Below are 20,737 nucleotides of genomic sequence, written 5' to 3'. Positions count from 1 at the left end.
GGCTCAGGAAGCCCTGGGGCCCTGGCTGGTTTAATCAAGACTGGACACTAGGGCCACTTTCAGGGGAGACACTGTTTGGATCAAAGTGCCCTCCCCCACGTTGGAGGGAAAAGAAGCCCTCTCAGTTCACCTTCAGGTGACAGGCTTAAACGTTTTTTGGTTTTTTAATTGTCATTATTGTTAACCATTGCAGTGCTGGATGTTTTGTTTTGCTCCAATAAATTATTTTCTAGTCACTCACCTGAGCGTGTGTGTTGACCGACTGGGGAGCAGGGTGCAGGATAGGGAGGAGTGGGGCTCACCACGTGAAGATGGCGAGGGGGAAGGGAGTGACGGAAACAGCAGCCCACCTCTCCCGCTGACCCCGCGCCTCTCCAGTCCTGCCTCTTGCTGGGCGTGGGTCCTCTCCGAGCCTGCCCCCCCCACAACTCATGAGCCAACCTGTCTCCACGTGAGGATTTTGTTCGCCTGCTTTCTGCAGCTTGAAGTGTGAGGCGCTTGAAGACCGTGAGTGGCTTAATTTAGGGAGAGAAACCAGGGCCTGCTGGCTAGGGGTGAGTCTGGGTGGTGGAAGAATTGGGCCTTATAAGCTGCCCTGGGGAGGGTCAGCAGGCTCAAGCTGGGAGCCAGCGCTGCTAGGCAGAATCTTCTCTTTTTCCCGTCCGGAGCCATAAAGCTGTTATCTATACCCCGCCAGGGAAGAAAAAGCTTTCCCTGCAAATCCCCCACTGAACCACTAGAGGTCAGTGTTTTGATTTTTTTTTTTTTTTTTGACTACCACTATTCCCATGTAGTCTCACCAAAAATAAAAGGAAGAGTGAGCTGAAATGAGCCCTGGGGGCAGATGGGCCCTAATTTATTAGAAAAAGAAAAGGGTGGAGAGCCCATGTCTTTGGGAAAAGACCTGGTACTTGCTGGTTGACATTCTCGAAGCCTGGGAAGTCACACCCTCTGGAGACAGGGTGGCTTCACCACCCAACCAGGTGGCACTTGTCTCTCTCTGGGCACAGGTGTCGGGGCCAGCTGCCTGAGTCCGGCTGCGCTTTTGTGGATTCTCCCATCTCTGCAGTTTCCACCAGAGATGGTGGGTCTCAAGGGGAAGGGCCACCAGCCCTGTTTGGGGGGGCTCCTTTTGCCAGACATGTGGCCCTGAAATCACCCAAAGGGACATGCTCTTCTCCAGGGGTGCTGATAGACTCTGAGAGCCGTGACTGAGTCTCGCCACGCGGCGGCTGGCTTTCCTGGGCTCCTCAAGGGAGGACAGTGGGTGTCTGGCTGACAGCTGGCTGGCGGTGGACTCTGAGGAGGTGGACGTGCTCAGTGCTCGTGCAAGTGTGGGGGCTCCGGCGTCATCGCTGTGGACGAGGTCCCCTGCAGAAGCCCAGACTGCCAGCCCTCGGTGGGGAGCAAGTTCTCCGTGACGGGGAACTGGTTTTCCAGGTAAGAAGGGGACTGCGCGGCGGCGGGAGCCAGCCAGGAGGCAGCCCCCGCCGCGGGCTGCACGTCCTCCGAGGGCGCCCTCGCCCTGTGCCTGTGCTTCTTCCCCAGCGTGGGCAACTCCCTGGCGTGCCAGGGCAACTCGTCTGGGCCGGACTGCAGCTCGTCCTCGAAGGGCACCCCGCGGTCAGCCAGCATGCTGACCCCCGTCGGTGTCCGGAGACTGGTGCCCTGCGTGATGAGGTCTGCGTAGCCCTCGCGGTGGGAGAAGGCGTAGCTGGAGCGCCGGACGCGCGATGCCCGCTGCAAATAGTGTGCTGTCTCCACGGTGAGGATCTCCTCGCTCGGGGTCTCCGCCTCCACCTACAGAGCAAGTGAGGGGCAAGAGCCGGCAGCTCCCACCGTGCTGTCTGTCCCGGGGCTGTTCGGCGGCCTTGGCCGTCACTGATGGGCCAGGCTTCCCCCAGTCATGTCGACCCCGCTGGAGTCTCCCCGGGACTTGACTTTCTTAGCCAGAGTCCTTCTCTGGGGCCGGGGGCGGGGGCCGGGGGCGGGTGTCCGGCAGCACAGAGTGAAGCAGCCACCTCTCTGGCCTGTGCTAGAGCCTGCAGGTCTGTGACTCGCTTAGTCAGTCCACCGTGAGACTGAATTCGGGGGTTAACACAGCTGCAAGCCAGCTTTTGGTAAGTGCCTCCACCCCCTTTGCCGTCTTGATTATTTTCAAATGCACAGCTCAGTGGTGTTGAGTATATTCACACTGTTGCACAACACCCTCCTTCAAAACTTTCTAATCTTGGGGCCTCCCTGGTGGCCTGGCCTGGGGGTTAAGTCTCAGCACTGTCACTACTACACCCTGAGTTCGATCCCTGGCCAGGGAGCTGACCACAGGGCACAGCAGACCTCTCCTGTCTCCCCGCTGCTCCCCTCAGCAGTGTACTTCAGTCAATCGGCCTGTTCTGTTCCCCACTGTCTCTGGTGAGTCCTCTGACCCCCCACACCTCTGGCCTACACCCCAGTTCCTCTACACAAATAAATCAATAAATAAATACTTAAAAAAAAGTTCCCAAACTGACGCTCTATCCCCAGTAAATACTAACTGCCCTCCCCCAGCCCCTGACATCACACTTTATTTCCTGTCCCTGTAGATATGACTCCTCTAACACCCTCCTGTGAGTGGATCACACATTGTGTATCCTTTTGTGTCTAGCTTATGTCCCCACTGTAGCTGTGTCAAATTTCCTTCCTCTTCAGGGCTGAGTACTATTCCACTATGTATCTAGGCCGCCTTCTGCTTATTTGTTCGTCTTAGGATGGACACTTGTGTTATTTTTAAGCTCCTCTTTTCCTGTAAACCCTTCCTGGGTAACCTCTGTCATCCTGACCCCCACCTCCCAGATGATTTGGGAGTAGAAGTCTGACAGTATTGGTGCTGGACCTAGGCTGACATTCCTAGCACTCAGTTGCCTGTATTCTAGGGGCCGGTATTTGGCCCACTGAGGATCCTGGGTATGTCTCCAGCCCCACATCTCTCTGGAGTCCTCCCAGTATAGACTCTGGTTGGCGGGGTCCCAGGAATGGGCAGTAGGGACTGGGTGCCCTCACCTTGGGGCGTGGCTTCTTGAGGGCTTGGTAGATGACACGCAGAGCCAGCACTGGCAGGGTGTTTATGGACACGTTCAGCAGGATCACCAGCAGGAAGAAGGGGTGGGCCAGCACGTTGCGGTCAGCATCTGGGGCAGGGCAGGGTCACAGCACAGCCCCAGGCAGAGCCTTCCAGGACCTGCTCTGTGCCCCCCACACCTCTTCCTCACCCCCCCTTCACCCCAAGGGGACCTTTGTGCAAATCCCAAAGGGCAGCCACAGAGTAGAGGCCGGGAGTGGGCCTGAGTGTGGGCCCAGGCATGCGCGTGCCCCTCACCCTGCTCCAGCGCCCACCAGCCCCTCCCTGCTCGGGGGGCTCACACAGAAACGAGAAGGTCTTCGGGGAGATTTTGAAGAGCCAGAAGCTCTGGGTGGCCCAGGTCATGACCACATACGCGCCCAAGCTGAGGAGGATGGTCAGCACTGACAGGACTGTCCAGTACTTGATGATGAGGATGACCTGGCCACGGAGGGACAAGTTACCCGGGAGAGTAGCGAACCCCAGAGGGCGTGGGGAGTCGAGACCCCAAGCTACAAAGGCACCTGGTCCCTAAGGCGGGCCACGAGACCTCCGTGGCCCCTGTGGAGGCCCTGGGCGGTGGTGCCAGCCAGGGCGTCCGCCTACCTCCATGGTGATGGACAGCAGGCCCGACAGCGCCATGACCACTGAGAAAGACTGATAGTCGCTCAAACCGGTTGGCCCGGACACGTCATCGTAGAGCCACAGGGTCACAAAGAAGTTGACCAGGGACGTGAACAGGCCGTGGGCGAGGGCTTGGAAAAAGACCCAGTAGTTGAAGAGTTCGTCCTTCTGGCCCGCGATGTAGAGCTCCGGCAGCTGCAGGCTCTGCTCTGCGCTCACGTCCTGGGGAGGGGTGTGGCGGGCTCACGCAGGCGGGAGGGCCCCGCGGCCCGGCCCCCACCCGGGCTGCCCCGGCCCTCCCCTGGCCACGTGCCATACGTGGCTACTTGGATTTAGTGGGTGACGATCAAATGGATGGCGCACTCTGGCGGCAGGCGAGCGTGGGTGGGATGGGGAACGTTGTGTTGTTTGAATTTTATCACAGAAAAACCAAGTTTCTTAATGAGGTGAAACGCGAAGTCTGCTTCCTCAGGGCAAGCCAGCCAGGCTTAAATGTTCTCCCTAACCACGTGGCCGGCGGCACCCTCTCTACAGCCTGGGTGAGGAATATTTCCATCACCTGGAAAGTTCTACTGGGCCACACTAGTCAGGGTCGCTTCTCCAGGGTCTCTCAGAGCTGCAGGTGGGGTGACCGGGAAGACTGTCTCTCAGAGGACCCCTCTCCTCACGGTTGAGATCGGCCTTGGGGGTTGGGGCTCCAGAGAGGGTGGGGTCAGGGAAGAGGTCCCTCCCCTTCCCCCTCCCCCCTCCCCCGTTACCTGAGACCAGGTCGTGCTCTGGGGGAGGCAGGTAAAGGTACTGCCTGGGGGTGCCTGGACTGAGCCCTGCAGAGAGCTCCCTCCCTAGGTCTAAAAGCCCCCCCCCCCACAGGCCCCTCGCTGGCGAGGTGGGTCAGGAGCAGAGACAGGAGCCTGTGGCCCACGGGGCAGCTCACCTGTTCGAAAAGCCCAATGGAGAGGACGGGCAGCGTGCTGTAGAGCAGGTTGAAGAACGCCAGGAACCAGCCCTCATACAGCGGCTGTGGGGAGGAGGGCGGCGGTCAGCTTCAAAGCCAAAGGCCAGCGACAGACGCCCGGGGATGGCAACAGAGTGAAGACAGCGGGGAACTGTACTCACTACCGAAGTGGCAGAGCAAAGGTACCAACCCCTGAAGGTAAGTAGGTGGCCGCCGCACAACCGGAGCCGCCCCAGCAGGAAGGAGCCGGAGCCCGCGCTGAGGCCGTCATCAGCCAGCGTTGAAGCGCCTGGCTCTTTTTTTTTTTTTTTAAGATTTTATTTATGCACACAGAACTGGGGTACAGGCCAGAGGTGCAGAGGGTGAGCGGCTTCCCCAGAGACAGAGTGGGGAGCAGGACAGGCAGACGGACTGAAACACACTGCTGAGGGGAGCAGCGGGGAGACAGGGGAGGTCTGCTGCGTCCTGGGGGTCGCCTCCGGGGTGGGGACTGAACTTGCACTGAAGCGGCCCTGGCCAGGTTTACAGTGCTGAGCTCCAGCCTGCGCCACCAGGGAGGGCCCTGCAACTGGCTCTTGACCAAAGACTCACGCACCCCAGGGGGAGGCTCCCCTGGCCCAGCACCGCATGGAGTGCTCAGACAGGCTGGAGGTCCAGGCTGGCAAAAGTTTATTCAAGATATCTAGGCGGAGGAGTTGGCTGAGGGGGAGAGCTCTCCAGGGACCCCACCACAGGCTCAGGCCCCCAGCACAGCAGGAAGTCTGAGTCCCTGGTGCTCACTGCTTCCTGGTAGCAGTGACTCCACCAAGCACTTAGATCCTGGTATCTCTCTTGGAAAAAAAAAGAGGGCTTCCCTGGTGGCCTAGGGTTAGTCTCAATGCAATCAAGCTGTCACCAGCCACTGCAGCCTGAGTTCAATCCCTGGCTGCCCAGGGAGGGACCCCAGGGCGCAGCAGGCCTCTCCTGTCTCCCCGCTGCTCCCCTCAGCAGTGGGTTTCAGTGGCTCCGTCCCGTTCTGCTCCCAGCTCTGTCTCTGGTGAATCTTCCCACCACCACCCCTGGGCAGCTTTGGCCTGCATTCCTATGCAAACATAAATCAATACTTAAAAAGGGGAAAGAAAACAGAGGCCCTTACGGGGACAGTTAACCCCAGAGGAGCAGTGAAAGTCCAACCTGCTGTGCCAGGAAAAGAGATTGTGCTCAGAGAAGAGCAGGCAGGCAAGCCGGGACAATTCCAGCAACGGAATGCAAGGACTGTCCGCAGCGACCTGAATAAAGCATGCAGTGAAGAAGTGAGGGGAAAGGAGTGGCTCTTCCCACAGAATTCCAGCTGCCAGTGAGGAAAGGCAGAGCCCGGACAGCCGCCGCCCCCGGAGGCTCAGGCCGAGACCGAGAGGGGCTCTCTGCCCCGCTGTGCAGTGCTGTGCTGGGGGCCTAGGCCGAACCCCACAACACGGAAATAAGAGACCCCAGAGAGTGTGTAAAACAATCTCTGTTTGTAGACGGCACAAGGCTGCTTGCAAACGACCCTCACGATGCAGCAGCAATGGCCACTGCAGACGCTGAAGAAACTTGGCCGCGTTGCAGGGCTCCGGCTGGCACGAAAATCTAGCTGAGCTTCTGTCTACCCACAATGAACAATCCCAACAAGGAATTAGGAAAATAAGTCCCCTTACAGTTGCAACACAAAGGGTAAAATATCTAGAAGGGAAGAAGCAAAGCAAGTAAATATAGTTATGTATTTCTCAAAGCTGCTTCTATGAAGCGCGCTCTCGGATGCCTGCTCCCCTCCGAGCCCTCTATCTCCAGACAATTTCCTGAAACCAAGGGGAAATCACGCCCTAGGAACTCTTCTAGGGCCAACACACAGCTCTTCCCCATGATACTCTCCGGAACCCTAAAATCGACCCCCGCCCCCAAGTCTGAACAGTCGTCTTCCAGTTCTCCTTTCCCCTAGGAGTTACATCAAGAACATGCACCTTGTATTTGCTCCAAAGTTCCAGCATGCCAAGCATCAGAGCTGGGCAGGAACCATCCCCTCCCTTGATCTGGATTCTATACCTCTATAAATAGAGCCACACAAAAGCATACATTGTCCAGAGATCCCAGGCAGGGCCCAACCCATGGCAGCCCCAGAGCCGCTCGGGCCCGCGTACCTGGGCAGTGAAGCCGCTGTAGAAAGCAAACCAGATCTGGACCATCATGCTGGCTATCGTCTTATAGATGAAGTAGCGCAGGAATTTGCAGACGCGCATGTAAGACCAACGTCCGTGTACCAGCAGCAGCCTCTGCAGGAAGCAGAACTGAGCCAGCATGTAGTCGCTGTTCTGCACGGCCTGCATGCCCTCCTGGCCGGCCAGCCCCACGCCGATGTCAGCAGCTGCGAGGACACGCACAGCCTGTGGGTCCCAGCACCCTCCCCGCCGCTGGCCGCCCCCCTCCGGCCCTGCTGCCTGGCACCCACTCTTGATCATGTTGACGTCGTTGGCACCATCCCCGATGGCCAGGGTCACCACGTTCTGGTACTTCTTGACCAGTGCCACGATCAAGGCCTTCTGCTTGGGGGTGACCCGGCAGCAAATGACCGCCTGGCACTTCAAGGCCAGGTTGACGAAAGCCCGCTCCCGCTGCACCTCGAGCTTCTCGTGGGTGTGGAACTCCTGGTCCTGAGGGTCCGACCTCATGCTCCTCCGCTGCAGCCCAAGGAGCTGCCATAACTGGGACACCCGCCGGGCCTGCAGGGAGTCGGCCCTCTGCTTCCCCGGCTCGAGCCAGGACTCGTCCGCGTTGTGGACCAGGACCCGAGGCTCCTTGCGCAGGGACAGGAACAGCCGGTCCTGGCCCACAGGGATGGGAGCACGGGGAGGCGCATCACTCCGCCTGCACCCCTTCCCTCTGTGGACACACCCCCAAACTGACCCTCCCCCGGCCTCCTGGGAGCCCGCTGGACATGAGAGCGCCCCCCCACCCCAGGCCCTCTGAGGACAAACTCTTGACTTGGCCTCCGCTTTCCAACGTCCTGCCCGGGGCCCTTTCGGCGGCAGGGTTCCCCACCCCCGGCTGGATGCTCCTCCCAGCCCCCTCATAAATACCAGGGGCCCTGCCTGGGCCCGGAGCTGACACTGACCAGCAAATCCCCGCTGATGACCATGGCCATCTTGACCTGTGGCAAGATCGTGCCCTCCAGAGGCCCCTTCGTCTTCTGCAGGTTGTTGTTGCTGTCCCAGTAGGTCTCCAGGACCCGACTGTGGGGAGCCCAGCGGGGTCAGGCACGCAGGTCACGGAGAAGGGGGCACAGCCTTCCCCTGCCCTTCGCCCACTGTCCCTTGGTTTCCCCTCCACCTGGAGTAGGAGGGAGGCCTCTGGTGGTCTGGCCGGGAAGAGGTCAGGCACTGTGCTGACCCCTGGGGCAGCGTCTAGGCCCTGGGCCAGTGCCTCTGGCCCTCACCCTCACCTCCCACAATGCCCAGCGGGCCCACCCCACCCCTCAGGCCACCTTACACTATCTCCTTCTCCTCCAGAATGAACATGTTCTCCGAGAGCAGTCGGCAGGCAAAGGCCACGTTCACAGCCGTCTCTGCAAACCAGGCCGGCTCAGTGCCCCCGGCTCAGTGCCCCCGCCGCAGCGCCCCCTGGTGGCCGCGCCCCCTACCACTAGGCCCAGGCCCCACCACAGCCGCCTGCCCTGCGGCCCTCTGGCCATTGCGATGAACCCCAGACTGGCCCATGGGAGCCGGCCCTGAGACTCTGGCTGCTGAGCAAAAGGCCCTTCCGTCTGGGAGGACATATCCCATGTCTCGGGCGTGGGGCCTGCTGGCAAGGGTAGTGACCCACACACATTATTTCTTTCCTTTAAAATCATCAGAAGAAAAGGAAGGCAAAGAGAATCCAGCCTGGTTTCTCTTTATTTGCACACAACTGTAAAATGCACTTTTAAATATGTGTATGTGGGGAGAGAGGTTCTAGGACAGAAGTCCTGATGCAGCCCTGTGAGCACCCAGCTGCAGTGGGGTCCCCCAGAATCTGTACGGGGTGTGGCTTGGGAGAGCCAGGGACCCAGTGTCAGAAGAGGCTCCTGTGTCTCTGGGCCACCTCAGTGAGGGGCCCCGAGCTCCCTGGACCCCGCGGTGCCCACCTCTCACTGAGGGGTAAGGAGGACCCTTGTTCATGCAGCCACGTGCCCAGGAAGCGCTCAGCACAGCAGCCCAAAGGGGGCACAGTCTGGGGGGGCTGGGACCTCCTCATCTGCTCCTGTTCCTCTCTCCCCAGGAAATCCAGGGGGCAGTGCTGCCTCTGGGCATTCTGACACGGGTCGGCCATGTGCTCTCTCCCCACGAGCCCCCTTCTCAGGCTGGGGGGGACCCACCTTGCTTGTCCCCTGTGAGTACCCACACTTTGATGTTCCCTTGCTTGAGACACTGGATGGTCTCAGGGACGCCATCCTGGAGCTTGTCCTCGATGGCTGTGGCTCCCAGCAACTGGGGGGAGGGCAGGGAGAGGCTGAGCGGGGGCCCACGGGCGGGGAGGGCCCCCCAGGGCTGGGCCGGGTGCTGGGGCGGCACCTCCTGTGCAGCGCCGCTCACCTGGAGGCCCTGCTCCATCTCCTCATACACCTGGTGCAGGGCCTGGGCCCGGTTCTGCAGCAGGATGCTGGCCTCCTGGTGCTGCTGGCGCCACTGCTCGTAAGTGTCCTCGTCCACCTCCTTGTATGCCAGGCACAGGGTCCTCAGGGTCTGCTGGGCGAAGGACTGGGGACACGCCAGCCGGTCACTCCGTCTGCCAGCTCCTCCGGCCGCCGCCCTCCCCCTCTGCCTGGGCCCAGGCCTTGCCCGCCTGCCCCCTCCCCCACCAGGACACCCCCCTGCCCTTTGCCTGGCAGCGGCTAATTATTCCTCAAGGGCCCCGGTGCCGCCCTGCCAGACCCCTCCCCCCTCAGGGCTCCCCAGCCCAGGCCCCTCCCGGGACCCTTGGGCTTAAGAACGTCTGGACTCCACGCTCTGCCTCATTTTTCAAGAAAGGGGGGGACGAGGCCTTTGGGGGTGGGCTGGGGAAGGAACAGGAAGGCGTCTGTGGGACTCTGCCTCCAGGTCCCCAGGGAAGACCCCGTGTTCCCTCACCCCAGGAATGTCCTGGGAGCCCCATCATGGCCCCCTCCCCCCATCCTTCCATCCCTAGCTGTGCTGCCTCCACCGGTGACCCCAGGTCTAGTCCTGCTTCTGACCGCAGGTGGCAGCCTGAGGCTTGCACTCGGGCAGCGGAGCGGCAGCTGTCCCTCTGTCCCTCCCGTGTCTCCGTTCACGCGGCTCCGTCCGTCCGGCGGTTGAGCCACGGCGTCCTGCCCAGCATCTGGCTCCACGTCACTGACCGCACTTTGCGTCTGAGAGCAGATGTCATTCCCCGCCCCCATTCCAGGCCCCAAATGGAGGGGCATGGGGTCTCCTTCCATAGCCACTCCCCTCTGGCCCCGGGGCTGGGGGATGCCAGCACCCAGCAAAGCCCAGGAGAAGCCCCAGGAGGTCAGGGCTGGGTCAGAGAGAGGCACCAGCAGAAGATGGCTGATGGCTGGGGAGGGCACGAGATGGAGGGGGACGGAGCCCCGAGAGGACTGAAAGTCACAGGTGGAGGAAGACACTGCAAGCAGAGGGAAGACCGCACGGTCCTGAGCCACCGCTGAGCAGGAGGGGGTCCAGGCCAGATCTCGGGCCCTGGGGGAACCCTCAGAGGGCCAGGAAATAGAAGCTGAGCAGAGGGCAGGGGACAGAGAGCCCGAAGGCTGGTTGAGGGGTTTGGGCTTCCTCCAAGTGGAGCAGAGACTTGGGGCGGGGAGGGCGGAGTGTGTCCTGGGGACCAGGCTTGGGGTTGTGGGCGAGGGGTGTGCGCCATCCAGGGCCAAGACCAGCCACAGGTCCCCGTGAAGAGTGCAGCTCCCGGGCCCTCCTGGTGGCGCAGGGCGGCCCCCAGGGGCTGCAGACCTCTCCGGCCTCCCTGTCGCCCCCTCGGCAGTGTACTTCGTCCATCCGCCTGTTCTGCGCCCGCTCTGCCTCTGAGGAGTCCGCTCACCCCCCACCCCTGCACCTCTGTGCTGTACCCCAGTTCTGTGTGCATAAATAAATAAATCTTTGAGAAAAACAAAAGCACAGCTTCCTCCAGCCCCTTGGGGAGGGGGGTGGTGGAGAGGGGCTTTGCGCAGGTACAGCCTGGCCCGCCCTTTCCTAGCTCCCCTGCCCCCACCCTCCCCTCCTCAGGTCGCTCCTGCCCTCCACCCCCTGGGGACTCACAGCCAAGGCCTCCTCTGTGGTCCACTCCATCTCGCCTTTCCTGCGCAGCCGCTGGAAGATGACGGTGTCCGCGCCCTTGGTGTAGAGGCAGATGGCGCCCTCGGGGTTGCGGACTGCTGTGGAAGGCCCAGCTGCCCACTCTGCTCCGGCCCCACCCCCCACTCTGGGGCTGAGAAATGGGCGCAAGGCAGGGGCAGAGGCCCTCACCCAGCACTGACATCCGCTTCCGCACGCTGTTGAAGTCCATCATGGCCAGGACCTTGTACACCCGCTCCTTGCCCAGCTCCATCACCGTGATGCTGTCCTGGGTGCGCGACAGGAACACGTAGCCGAAATTCCGGGCTGCTGTGACCAGCGCCTCCTCATCCGGGGAAGCTGCCTGGTACAACAGCTGGTCTGTCAAGGGAAAGGCGCAGGCGCTGGGGAGAGCACGCTGGGCGCCAGCACCCACAGACTCAGCCCCGTCTCCAGAGCCCCCAGGAGGAGACGGGCCAGTGGGGCTCATCACGGGGTGACGGTCCATTGCCCCTGGACAACCGCTAAGCCCAGCAAAGGCGGGTGGACACTGGGGTCCAGGCTACGTGACGTCCCCTCTCCACTTGCAATGGTCTAAGGCCCCAGCCCAGGCCCCTCCAGCCCGGGCGGGCTGTGGGGCGCAGGGCTGGGTCCCCTCTCCAGGGGGGCGGCGGAGGGGCAGCCCCCGACTCACTGCCCTTCTCCTGCACCATCACGGTGTGGCAGATGGCCAGCAGGCGCCAGAACTCCTGCACCATCCTGTCCTTCTTGCTTTGCACCGCATGCAGGAGCTCAGCGTTGTGGAAGAGCAACTTCCCGTCAGCAAATTTGTTCCAGAGGTAGGGGTTCACCTGGGGGGACGAGGGGGGTGGCCAGCGCTGTACTGGTCTCTTCTCCCCCGACCTCCCAACCGTCAGTGCCGCAGGGCGACCGGGACTCACCATATACGAGGACTTCTCGTCTGGACCTAGGGAGAGACTCTGCTTCAGGCCTCAGTCCCTGGGCTCCCCACGGGGCCTGCAGCCCCTGCCCTCCATGGTCAGAGTCTGGCCTGTCACCGTAGTCAGACACGCCAGACCCAGGGCCTGGACCTGACACCCAAACTGCAAGGACCTCTGTGCAAAAAAGCAAGCAGCCTGGCCACCTCCCCTCGGCGGGGTCTCGGGAGGGCAGGCGGGGCGGGACCGGCCCTGTGGGACAGTGCGCCCAGCCGCCCGCTTTTTAGAAGCTGAACTTGGCCGCCTGCTTTGAAGTCAGGTGATTTCACCGAGTAACCTGGCTCCACAGCCCTTCCAGAAAAAGCGGAGGACCTCGCCTGGTGCTGCTGCCGTGCCACTCACCCCTCTGTGCCCCATCACACCCACGGCCCTGGCTGGGGCTCAGGCGGGACTGCGCAGGGGGCACTGGCCCGCAGTGGCTTCCGGCACCGACGCTGGCTAACCGCAGACAGGGGACTTGCCGAGTGGACTTTCGTGGGGCCGGTGCCATCGGGGCCGGGGACACACACTTCAGCAGCCAGCCCCCACCCACCTCGGCCACGGGCGGAGGCTGCTGGGACCCCTGTGGCCTGCAGCTGACCAACACACATTGAGCAGCATGTGACTTGGCCAGGGCCAGCCAAGTTCACCAGCCAAGTTCACCTGCCCCACACAGGCCGGCAAACTGAGGGCAGTTCCCACATTTCCAGATGGTGGGGTCGGGGAGTCACAGAAGAACATTATGCTGAGATGGGCAAAAATGGCAAGAAGTTCAAAACGCGTGACCACAGTAAGGGTCTGCGAAGATGGAAAGAAAAATCCAACTTCCTGTGAGATGTGAAGATATCAGGAATTTCAGGCTTCGGCATCCGCAAAGAGGTTTGCAAAAAGGAAAGAGCGTATTTTGTGACACATGAAGATGGCATGATTTGAACTTCAGCCGCCACAAAGAAAGGGGTGCTGGCTGGTGGCTCGCTTGCAGACACAGGGCGGGCTATCTTGACAGAGACCGTGGCCCGGGAGCCCCACAGCTAGCCCCGTGGGACTCGAGTTTGGGCTGGGGGTGCTGGGTCAGGGGTGAGTGAACTCGAGGCCAAGTCAGACTCCCAGTGAGATCTCAGGGCGCAGCGGCCCAAGGCCAGCCGTTGCGGGGGGAGGGCCGGGCAGCGCCAGGGAGGAAGGGCGGGGCAGAGTGGGGCCCCACCGTAGACATAGCCATTGATGCAACACTTCTTGAAGGTCATGATGTTCTGGGTGAGGGTGCCCGTCTTGTCGGAAAAGATGTACTCCACCTGGCCCAGCTGGTCGTTCAGGCTGGTGCTGCGGGCCATGGCGGGCAGGTCCTTGGGCTCATAGTACATCTGCGCGTCCCAGTTAATGAAGATGCTGTTCCCCAGGTAGATGAATTCCGCGCTGCAAACACAAGTCAGTCACAGCCTAGCCCTGCCAGCTCCTCCGTGGGGCGCCGGCCTGGCGGGGGGCTTACCTGATGAACATGGCCATGGGCACCATGGCACTGAGGAGGATGAGGAAGCCCCAGAAGATGAGGAAGGACTCCATGAGCACACCGTAGCCGTGCCCCTGGGGTACGTAGTGGTGATTGTCCTTGAACTCTCGCACCTGGTACCAGAAGCCCAAGGTCAACGCCAAAGAGATCAGCACCAGGGACAGGAAGATCTGCACCATGAACAGGAGGGGCAGACCATGTGGGGGAGGCCCGGGGCGGCTCCGAGGCACCCCGGGGGCCCGCCAAGGGACACACCCAGTGTGGAAAGTCAGTGTGGGGTGGGAAGCCCCTGGCCCCGACCCTGCCGTCGTCGGGACGGGCCTGGGGTTACGGAGCGCCAGCTGCGCTCCTGACGGCTATTTCTGAACCGATAACTATAGTAACCAAAAAAGTAAAGTTGACTGGGCAAAAAGTTAAGGACTGTTAAAGGTCTGTGGAGGACAGGTGAGCGCTTGATTATTTTCTGTGGGCTTGGAAACAGGCAAGATCAAACTGATTTTGTAAGACATTTTTTTAAATTGTTATTCAAGAACAGTCTGGCTCGCCGGCCCGCCTGGGCGCTCATTTTGCAGAGAGATGCTGGGAAGCCTGGAGAGGGAGCCCCGGCTGTGCCCGTGGGCAGGACTTCCCCCTCTGCCATCCCTCGGCGGGGTAGGGATGGGCAGCTCACCAGGACCACCAGCTTATTCACCAGAAGATCGATCTTGGTTCTCTTCAGGTGGAACTTGCCACAGTTCTTCATGATCTTTGTGTCAAAGCCTGCAGGATTGGTATCCTTCCAGCCACCCCCCGCCCACCCACCCAACCACTCACTGATCCACCTGCCTGCCCCCCCATGAGCCCACCTGCACACAAGCACCCCACTTTCCCAGCCACAACAAGGCAGCTGACCCAGTGTGTCCATTTCCGCAGGTTCAGAAACCAGGACCCGAGAAGCCAGGCCAGCAGCCCACCTCCCCGAGCCAGCGCGTACAGCCAGGCCTGGCTCGTGATCTCGCCATGGGCGTCGCCCTGTCCCCCCACCCGGGACAGCCCGCGGCCGGGCGCGGGCAGCGGTACCAGCGTAGATGACCATTCCGTAACAGGTGTCTGTGTTGCGGATCTTGCAGCCACGCAGGAGGATGTTACCGCTGTCCAGAGGGTACTTCTTGCCCTTCCATTCCAAGCAGCCCACAAAATGATGCAGCCGGCTGTTGGGCTCCTCACACACGACCTTGCCTGTGGGCGACGGGGTGCTCGGGGCCAAGGGCACGGCTGGGTTCTGCACCCCTCTTCCATGAAGGGTCGGGATGGGGACTCAGGACACGTTCCTGCCACCCTCCAGCTCTGCCACCTTTGCAGGCCCGACTCTGGCCCAGGCCTGCCCGGCGCACCTCCGCCACACAGCTCCGGGGAGCCCTTCCTGATGCTCCCCACCCTCCAGGCCTTTCCAAGTATCCTGACTCCAAGGGCCAGAGAGGGACAAGATCCACCAGAACAAATGTGAGAACTGACCGTGCCGGTTGCCCGACACCCCGACACCAGTATCCGCCACTTCCCAAGCCCAGTGCGCTGGGCCCTGCACTCACTCACCCTGGAAGGACTCCATCCGCTTCATACTGGTCAGCTCGCGGTGGGTGACCATCGGGGCCTGTCTAAACTTCAAGTTGGTCTCCCTGTTGAGAGGAAGGAGGGCTAGGTCACAGGTGGGCAGACAGCCCTTGGGCAAGGCACCCCCAGTCACTCAAACATTTTCTCTAAGCACCTACTGCGTGCCAGCTGCCAACAAGAGGGCTGAGGTCGAGAAGGCCTTGCCCAGGACACTGGACTTTGGCAAAAGGGCGGAGGCCAGATCCTGGGCCTCTTGCTTTCAGGGGATGCCTGGCACACAAGTAACCTCCAGAAAGGTTGATGCAGAGAAAGTGGCTTCCTCTTGTCACCCCTACTGACTTACAGCTGACCCCATAAAAAGCCCACGGGGTGAATGAGCAAAATATGCAATTCAGCTTGGTGACCTCCCTGTGGCAACTGGGGAAGCCCCCACCTAGGCCCCAAATGATGACTGTCTCACCCGTCGATGTCAGCTGTCTCCACATAGCACAAGCTGCTGGGCTCCGTGCTGGCCAGCAGCAGCAGGTCAGCCTGGGGGTGTCGGGAGGAAACCGCATTGAGGGCCGCAAGGACAGGCCGGCGGCGGGCGGCCCACCCCGGTGAGGGCTGCGCCAGCTCACCGGGACAATGCTGTCTTTGTGGAGACAGACCAGGTCTCCCACGCAGATGTTCTTCCACTTCCTCCACAGGAACCTGCAGGTCAGACAGGCCGCAGGCACTGAGGTCCAGCTCGGACCCTGGCCCCTTGCCCATCCCCAGCCGGAGAAGCAGGGAGAAGGGAGCGGCTTGGAGAAAATGAGTGGCTCTGGAAGGGATTTGGGGGTGCCGTGCCCAAGGGCTGTCTGCGCACCTGAACAGACGGACAGATGCCCCACGGTGCCTTTGCGGCTCAGCCCTCCAGGGGTGTCACAGGCCCCACTCCCACTCTCCCTGGGCCCCTTTGGCGAGCCCCCTGCTCTGCAAGGGTTAACCGTCTGTCTCCATTGCAGGGGGCCCCCCAGGCCTGGGCAACAACAGGCGCCTAAGAAACGCTGGCCAGCTGGCCACACGGAGTGCAGTGCCGCCTGCGGCCTCACCTCTTCCCCATCAGGATCTGGCAGGGCCTGTTGTTGATGGCTCTGTCGTTCCTGTGCCGCCCCTGGGTGGGTCAGAGAGATGGTGCTGGCTCCGCAATGCCCAGGTAACGCAGGTGGTCCTGTCACCTGTCCAGTCCACAGCCCACAGCCAAGTCTGTCCAGGGGCCCCCTGGGGGGCATTGTTGCTGGCTGCCCAGGTGACTGCCCGGTGCGGCCGCCTGGATGACGTGGCTGGGCACGGCTGTCCACAGTGACCCCCTGTGGCCACCCACAGCCCGGGGCCAAGGACACTACAGACAGCCCCCGCCCCCACTTACTATGTCGTCCACCAGGTCCCGGGTTGCTCTGATGAGGAGGAGGCAGACGAACGGAGCAAAGAGTGTGAACCAGGGCAGCGTGGAGATCGCGGGGAAGCTCTGGCACAGAGTCTGGGTCACACCAGCCTGCTGGGCAGCCCCCGTCCTCCACCCGGCACCCTGAGTCCTGTGCCACCTGGCCCTGGGTCTGGAACTTCTCCCCATAAGCCCACGGACTTTGTCCCTCTAGATGTCCCTTAACGCCCAGAACATTCCCTCCCACGATGTCCCCCTCCCCTGCCTCAGCAAGGCCTCCGCCAGCGCCTGGCCTGTCCTTGGGGCCTGGCTCTGTCCGCCTCTCTCCACGGGACTCTGCCCCCCTCCCGCAGCAATCCGTCCTTCAGGTCTGAGCTCCGGCCGGGCAGCGGCCCTGCCTATCACTGCCCACACCACAGCCTTGTGAGCCGCCTGAAGACAGTGCCGGGCCACTGGTGGGTCTAGACCTGCAGAGCTCCGTGGGCAAAAGCTCAGTGTCCACTTCACTCAGAACAGAAAGGGGCAGGTGCTTTGCAAGCTGGCTGCGCTGCCCGGGCCGGAAGCCCATCCTGCGCCATGCTGCCCCATGCTGGAAACGCCCAGTGGTCCTGAGGACATATGCCACCCCTTCTCTCTCCTTGCCCTTTAGGGCCAGTTCACTGGGCTGAGGCCCAGGGCATGATGTGGCCAAAGCCGTTGGTCCTGGGGAGGGCCCTGCCTTCCTTGGACATGCAGAGGAGCCACCCAGATACCTCCACCACCCACCACCCGTGTGCCAGGGCTGGGCTGCTGCCAGCAAGGAGGGTGCACCCAGTGTCTGAGGGGTGGGTACTGGCCACGAGGATGAACACTCAGAGGGCGCTCCCTGGGCTCGCAGACCGTGAGAGGAGAGTGGTCAGGGAGGGCTTCCCAGAGACGGCGGCACGGGAGCGGGAGGTGCAGGGGTTGGTTCCTGGGGCTGACCCACTAGGCCCACCTGGAGGATGATGACCAGGAGGAAGTAGAGGTTGGACATACGGTGGAACTGCTCATACAGGTTCCGGGGCAGGAAGGAGAAGGTGTTGTATTTCGCCGTTTGGATGAAGTTGGTCTGGAGGAGAGCAGCAGGCATGCGGCGATGCCCAGGCCAGGGCACCCACCGCCGACCCAGCCCCAGGCCAGCCTCACCCGGCCCGCGGCTCAGCACCAGCATTGAGTGGCTCCTGACTGCTGCTGAGCAGCTGCTGAACGCAGCTTCACGCGGCCAGGTGGCGACCCCGTATTTCTCAAAATGAGACGCGTGAGAGGATTGGAGGGAGACTCTGATGGACATATTGGCTGTGTGCTAATTTATTCTAAAGCAGACGGGGGTGGGAGTGGGGTGCAGAGCCAGGGACACGGGGAACTCCAGCCTCAAACCAGTGATTCAGTTAGAAGGAGCACAAGAGTTCTCATGACTGCAGTCAAGATGTCAAGCAGATGTGAGCACAGGAGGGACTCAAGTAGCCCCCAAACCGGCCCCTGCAGGTTCACACCACTCAGCCCCAGCAGGGGGGGGGGGCGCCCACCTTGTATTTATTCCTCAGCCAGCACAGGAAGAACTTCTCCTTGAACTGACTGTTGTAGGCTCGGTTGTTGGCCTTCACCTCCCAGGTGAACGCTGAAGCCAGAGAAGGGCAGGTACTGCAGGGGCCCGCACAAACACCCGCTAACAACACCCCAGAGGAGGGCTGATGGGCCCTGCAGGACCCAGGCCCTGGAGGCCGCTGGCTTGGGGAGCATCGGAGCCTATAAACAAGCGGGGAGGCCCCTCCGGCCCTGCACAGGGGCTGGTGGGTCTGAAGAGCAGGGCCTGGGCGCCCATCACTCCACATCCAGGCTACGGCCCGACCCTCCTCAGAACAGACCCCGGGCAGCCCACTCACACCCATGCTTCCTACAGGGGCCTCTGAGGCCCAGAAGGGCCAGCGTGGGCACACAGCTCTCTCTGGCCTCAGAGCTCTGGAAACCCGAGCCTGCCGTTCAGTCTCAGGTTGGGATATCGCGGGCTGCCAAGTGCCTGAGGGTGGTCTCCCTGGCCCTCCCACCTCAGCCTTGGAAAGGCCCCCGCTGACTCCCTCAGAGGCCCGAGCTCCCTGCCTGGGCGCTAGGGCGGGCACCTGAGTTCTTCTCTTCTTCAAAGTCATCCTGGAAGACAAGGCTGCCCATGCTGGCCGGACTGTGGGAAGAAAGGCCCAGTCAGTCTGCGGAGCCGGAACTGCCTGTGGCTTAGTGGGGTCAGCGTGAACCCTACAGCTCGGCAAGGGGAGCTCCCAAAATCCCGGACAACGCAGGCGACTGGCTCAGGGGTGTCTATGGCTTCGCCCCCCGTAGGAGTGATTTCGGAGGAACTGATCCTGAATTTAGGACTCTGCCACTTGGCTAGCCGGAATGAGTGACGTGGCCCAAGGGCACCACAGCCCGGGCGTAGCCAAAGGGAGGCTCAGAGCCTGCGCTGCTGCCAACCGTCCAAGCCAGAGCCTGCGAGGTCCGATGGAAGCTGGGTTTGGCGCAGACAGGCGCCCTCTTTCCCTTTCTCCACTGAGAGCCTTCAGTCCTCCCCTCTGGCCAGCAGACCTCCACTACAGTGTTGGGCTGTGTGAGATCTTCTGTCATAGTTCCTAAGTTTCTCCAGGGGCTGCTTTTTGCTTTTATTCTGAAAAATAATCCTAATGGTATTTAACACATATTTGAGATAGATTGTATGAAAAAAAAAAAAAGGCCAAAGTCACACCTGCACTCCTCCCTGGCCAGACAATATCCCCATCTATCCGCAACCCCTCTAAAACGTCACCTCCCCTGGCCACTTGCTGTCCCTTCCCGGAGCTTGGCAGCTCAGCCACCAGCTATCTGTTATTCCCTAGATGTCCTCTGGCTTGGCAGGTACCAAGGTGGTCTCTTAACCTGCAGTAGCCCCCCACCAGCGCCTCAGCTGGCAACATGAGCCTGCCTCACCAGCCCCCATTACAGTGGTCCACTCGGGATGAAGGATTCGGCCTTTAGCCATTGCTCCTGACCCCCAAGGTGGCCCACAGTCCAGGCCCCCATGTCCCCAGGTCCTTCGAAGGTGAAAAAACCCACTGCCTCCACGGCTCCACGCCGCCTCCTGCCCAGTGCCCACCCAGCACACAATGCCCAGTGGGGTTAGGTGGTCAGTGTTTGGCAAATAAATAGGGCCTGGGCACCCCTATATTTCCTACACATGTAGCCGGGAAGCCAGGCTACCTTGAGGGAGAGAGGGAGGCAGATACCAGGCCTTTCGCAGAGCCTGGACTCTGTCCACCATCCCCAGTCACTCCTAGTCCTTAGATGCTAGGAGCTGGGGTCTCACTGGGGGTCCCTGGACGGGGACCAAAAACCAGGCAAGGGACCCCGGCCACCCCGCCCCTCACAGCACCCAGGGGCTCCTTCCTTCCAGGCCCTTGGGTTGGCCTGCCGGGAACACCCTACCCAGGAGCCGCTCAGGCCCTCCTCACCATTTGGGTCTCAGTTTGTACTTCTCAGACCGTCCAGGCTTGTTGGGGTGCTTCCTCTGAGCGCCCCCTCTGCCCGCAGTGTCCCCCATCCTGGCTCTGGTCGCCTTCTCTCCGGCGCTTCTTCCCGTCTGGCCCATCAGCAGAGCCACCTAGGGCTTTCTGCCTGCCTGAGTCATGGCGTCCCAGGGGACAACCTGGCTCGGGGCCAGCTCTGGTGGCCCTGGGAGTGGCACAGGCCAGTGCCCTTCAGCAGATGAGGAAAACTGAGGCGCGTTCAGTTGCATGAGGCTTAGCCAGTGGGACCTCCACCCCGCAGGGGACGGATGGGGTGAGGGAGGACGGCGTCCACGCAGAGTTTATCTGGGGACACGTTCGCGCCCCCAGAGCGTCCTTCCACCTTCCTCTCACCTCAGCTCACCAGGGCGCCCATTATAGCCGAAGCCTGCGCATCCCCGCAGGGGCAGCGGCCCAGGGTTCGAGCCCAGCCTCCCTGGCTGGCATCCGGATCCCGGACGCTGGGCACTCCCGTCGCCCCGACCCCGCCCCGCGCGAACCTCTAGGGGTGCGGCGGCCGCGATCTCCCGCCTCAGGCCAGCTGAGTCCTGAGAGGATGCGCGGGCTCCCGGGACAGCCGTCCGCCGGAGATGTGCCGCTCACCTGCGGGCAGGGCCTGGCTGCCCGGGGAGCTCCGCGGGCGGCCAGGGCGGCGGACGTGATGGAGCTGCTAGCCCGGTGCCAACGGGTTTGAAACGCGCCTGAAACGGGCTTGAAACGGGCGGCGCGGGCGCGGGC

At 61.7% G+C, this 20,737-nt stretch overlaps 1 protein-coding gene across 1 annotated transcript; it reads right to left on the bottom strand.

Annotated features, from left to right (window-relative positions):
* Positions 1-834: 834 nt before the first annotated feature.
* On the bottom strand, positions 835-20,737 carry ATP8B3 (ATPase, aminophospholipid transporter, class I, type 8B, member 3). The gene is made up of 28 exons (XM_012729934.1): positions 20,603-20,737; positions 18,590-18,648; positions 17,999-18,090; positions 17,428-17,541; positions 16,437-16,535; positions 16,120-16,181; positions 15,664-15,736; positions 15,504-15,574; positions 15,026-15,108; positions 14,513-14,671; positions 14,124-14,212; positions 13,433-13,623; positions 13,151-13,359; positions 11,911-11,936; positions 11,664-11,820; positions 11,162-11,350; positions 10,955-11,067; positions 9,260-9,424; positions 9,043-9,154; positions 8,178-8,253; positions 7,804-7,921; positions 7,141-7,513; positions 6,833-7,056; positions 4,656-4,739; positions 3,704-3,943; positions 3,400-3,538; positions 3,040-3,167; positions 835-1,800 (listed from the first exon to the last, which is right to left on the bottom strand). Exons 2-28 carry the CDS (start codon positions 18,636-18,638, stop codon positions 1,318-1,320), a joined length of 3,918 nt encoding a protein of 1,305 aa, XP_012585388.1. The 5' UTR covers positions 18,639-18,648; positions 20,603-20,737; the 3' UTR covers positions 835-1,317.

This window comes from Condylura cristata, unplaced genomic scaffold (genome assembly GCF_000260355.1).
Source record: "Condylura cristata isolate star-nosed mole 26May11 unplaced genomic scaffold, ConCri1.0 scaffold00025, whole genome shotgun sequence".
Taxonomy (NCBI): domain Eukaryota; kingdom Metazoa; phylum Chordata; class Mammalia; order Eulipotyphla; family Talpidae; genus Condylura; species Condylura cristata.
Note: the sequence above shows the minus strand (reverse complement) of the source record. Positions and strands in the feature narration are given on the sequence as shown.

Excerpts from the sequence above, each read along its gene's own strand:
- ATP8B3 (XM_012729934.1), bottom strand. The coding sequence starts at position 18,638 with ATGGGCAGCCTTGTCTTCCAGGATGACTTTGAAGAAGAGAAGAACTCA. Across the intron at positions 17,542-17,998 it reads GGCTGAGGAATAAATACAAG|ACCAACTTCATCCAAACGGC; the intron begins GTGGGCGCCCCC and ends GCTCTCCTCCAG. Across the intron at positions 14,672-15,025 it reads GCGGATGGAGTCCTTCCAGG|GCAAGGTCGTGTGTGAGGAG; the intron begins GTGAGTGAGTGC and ends CGTCGCCCACAG.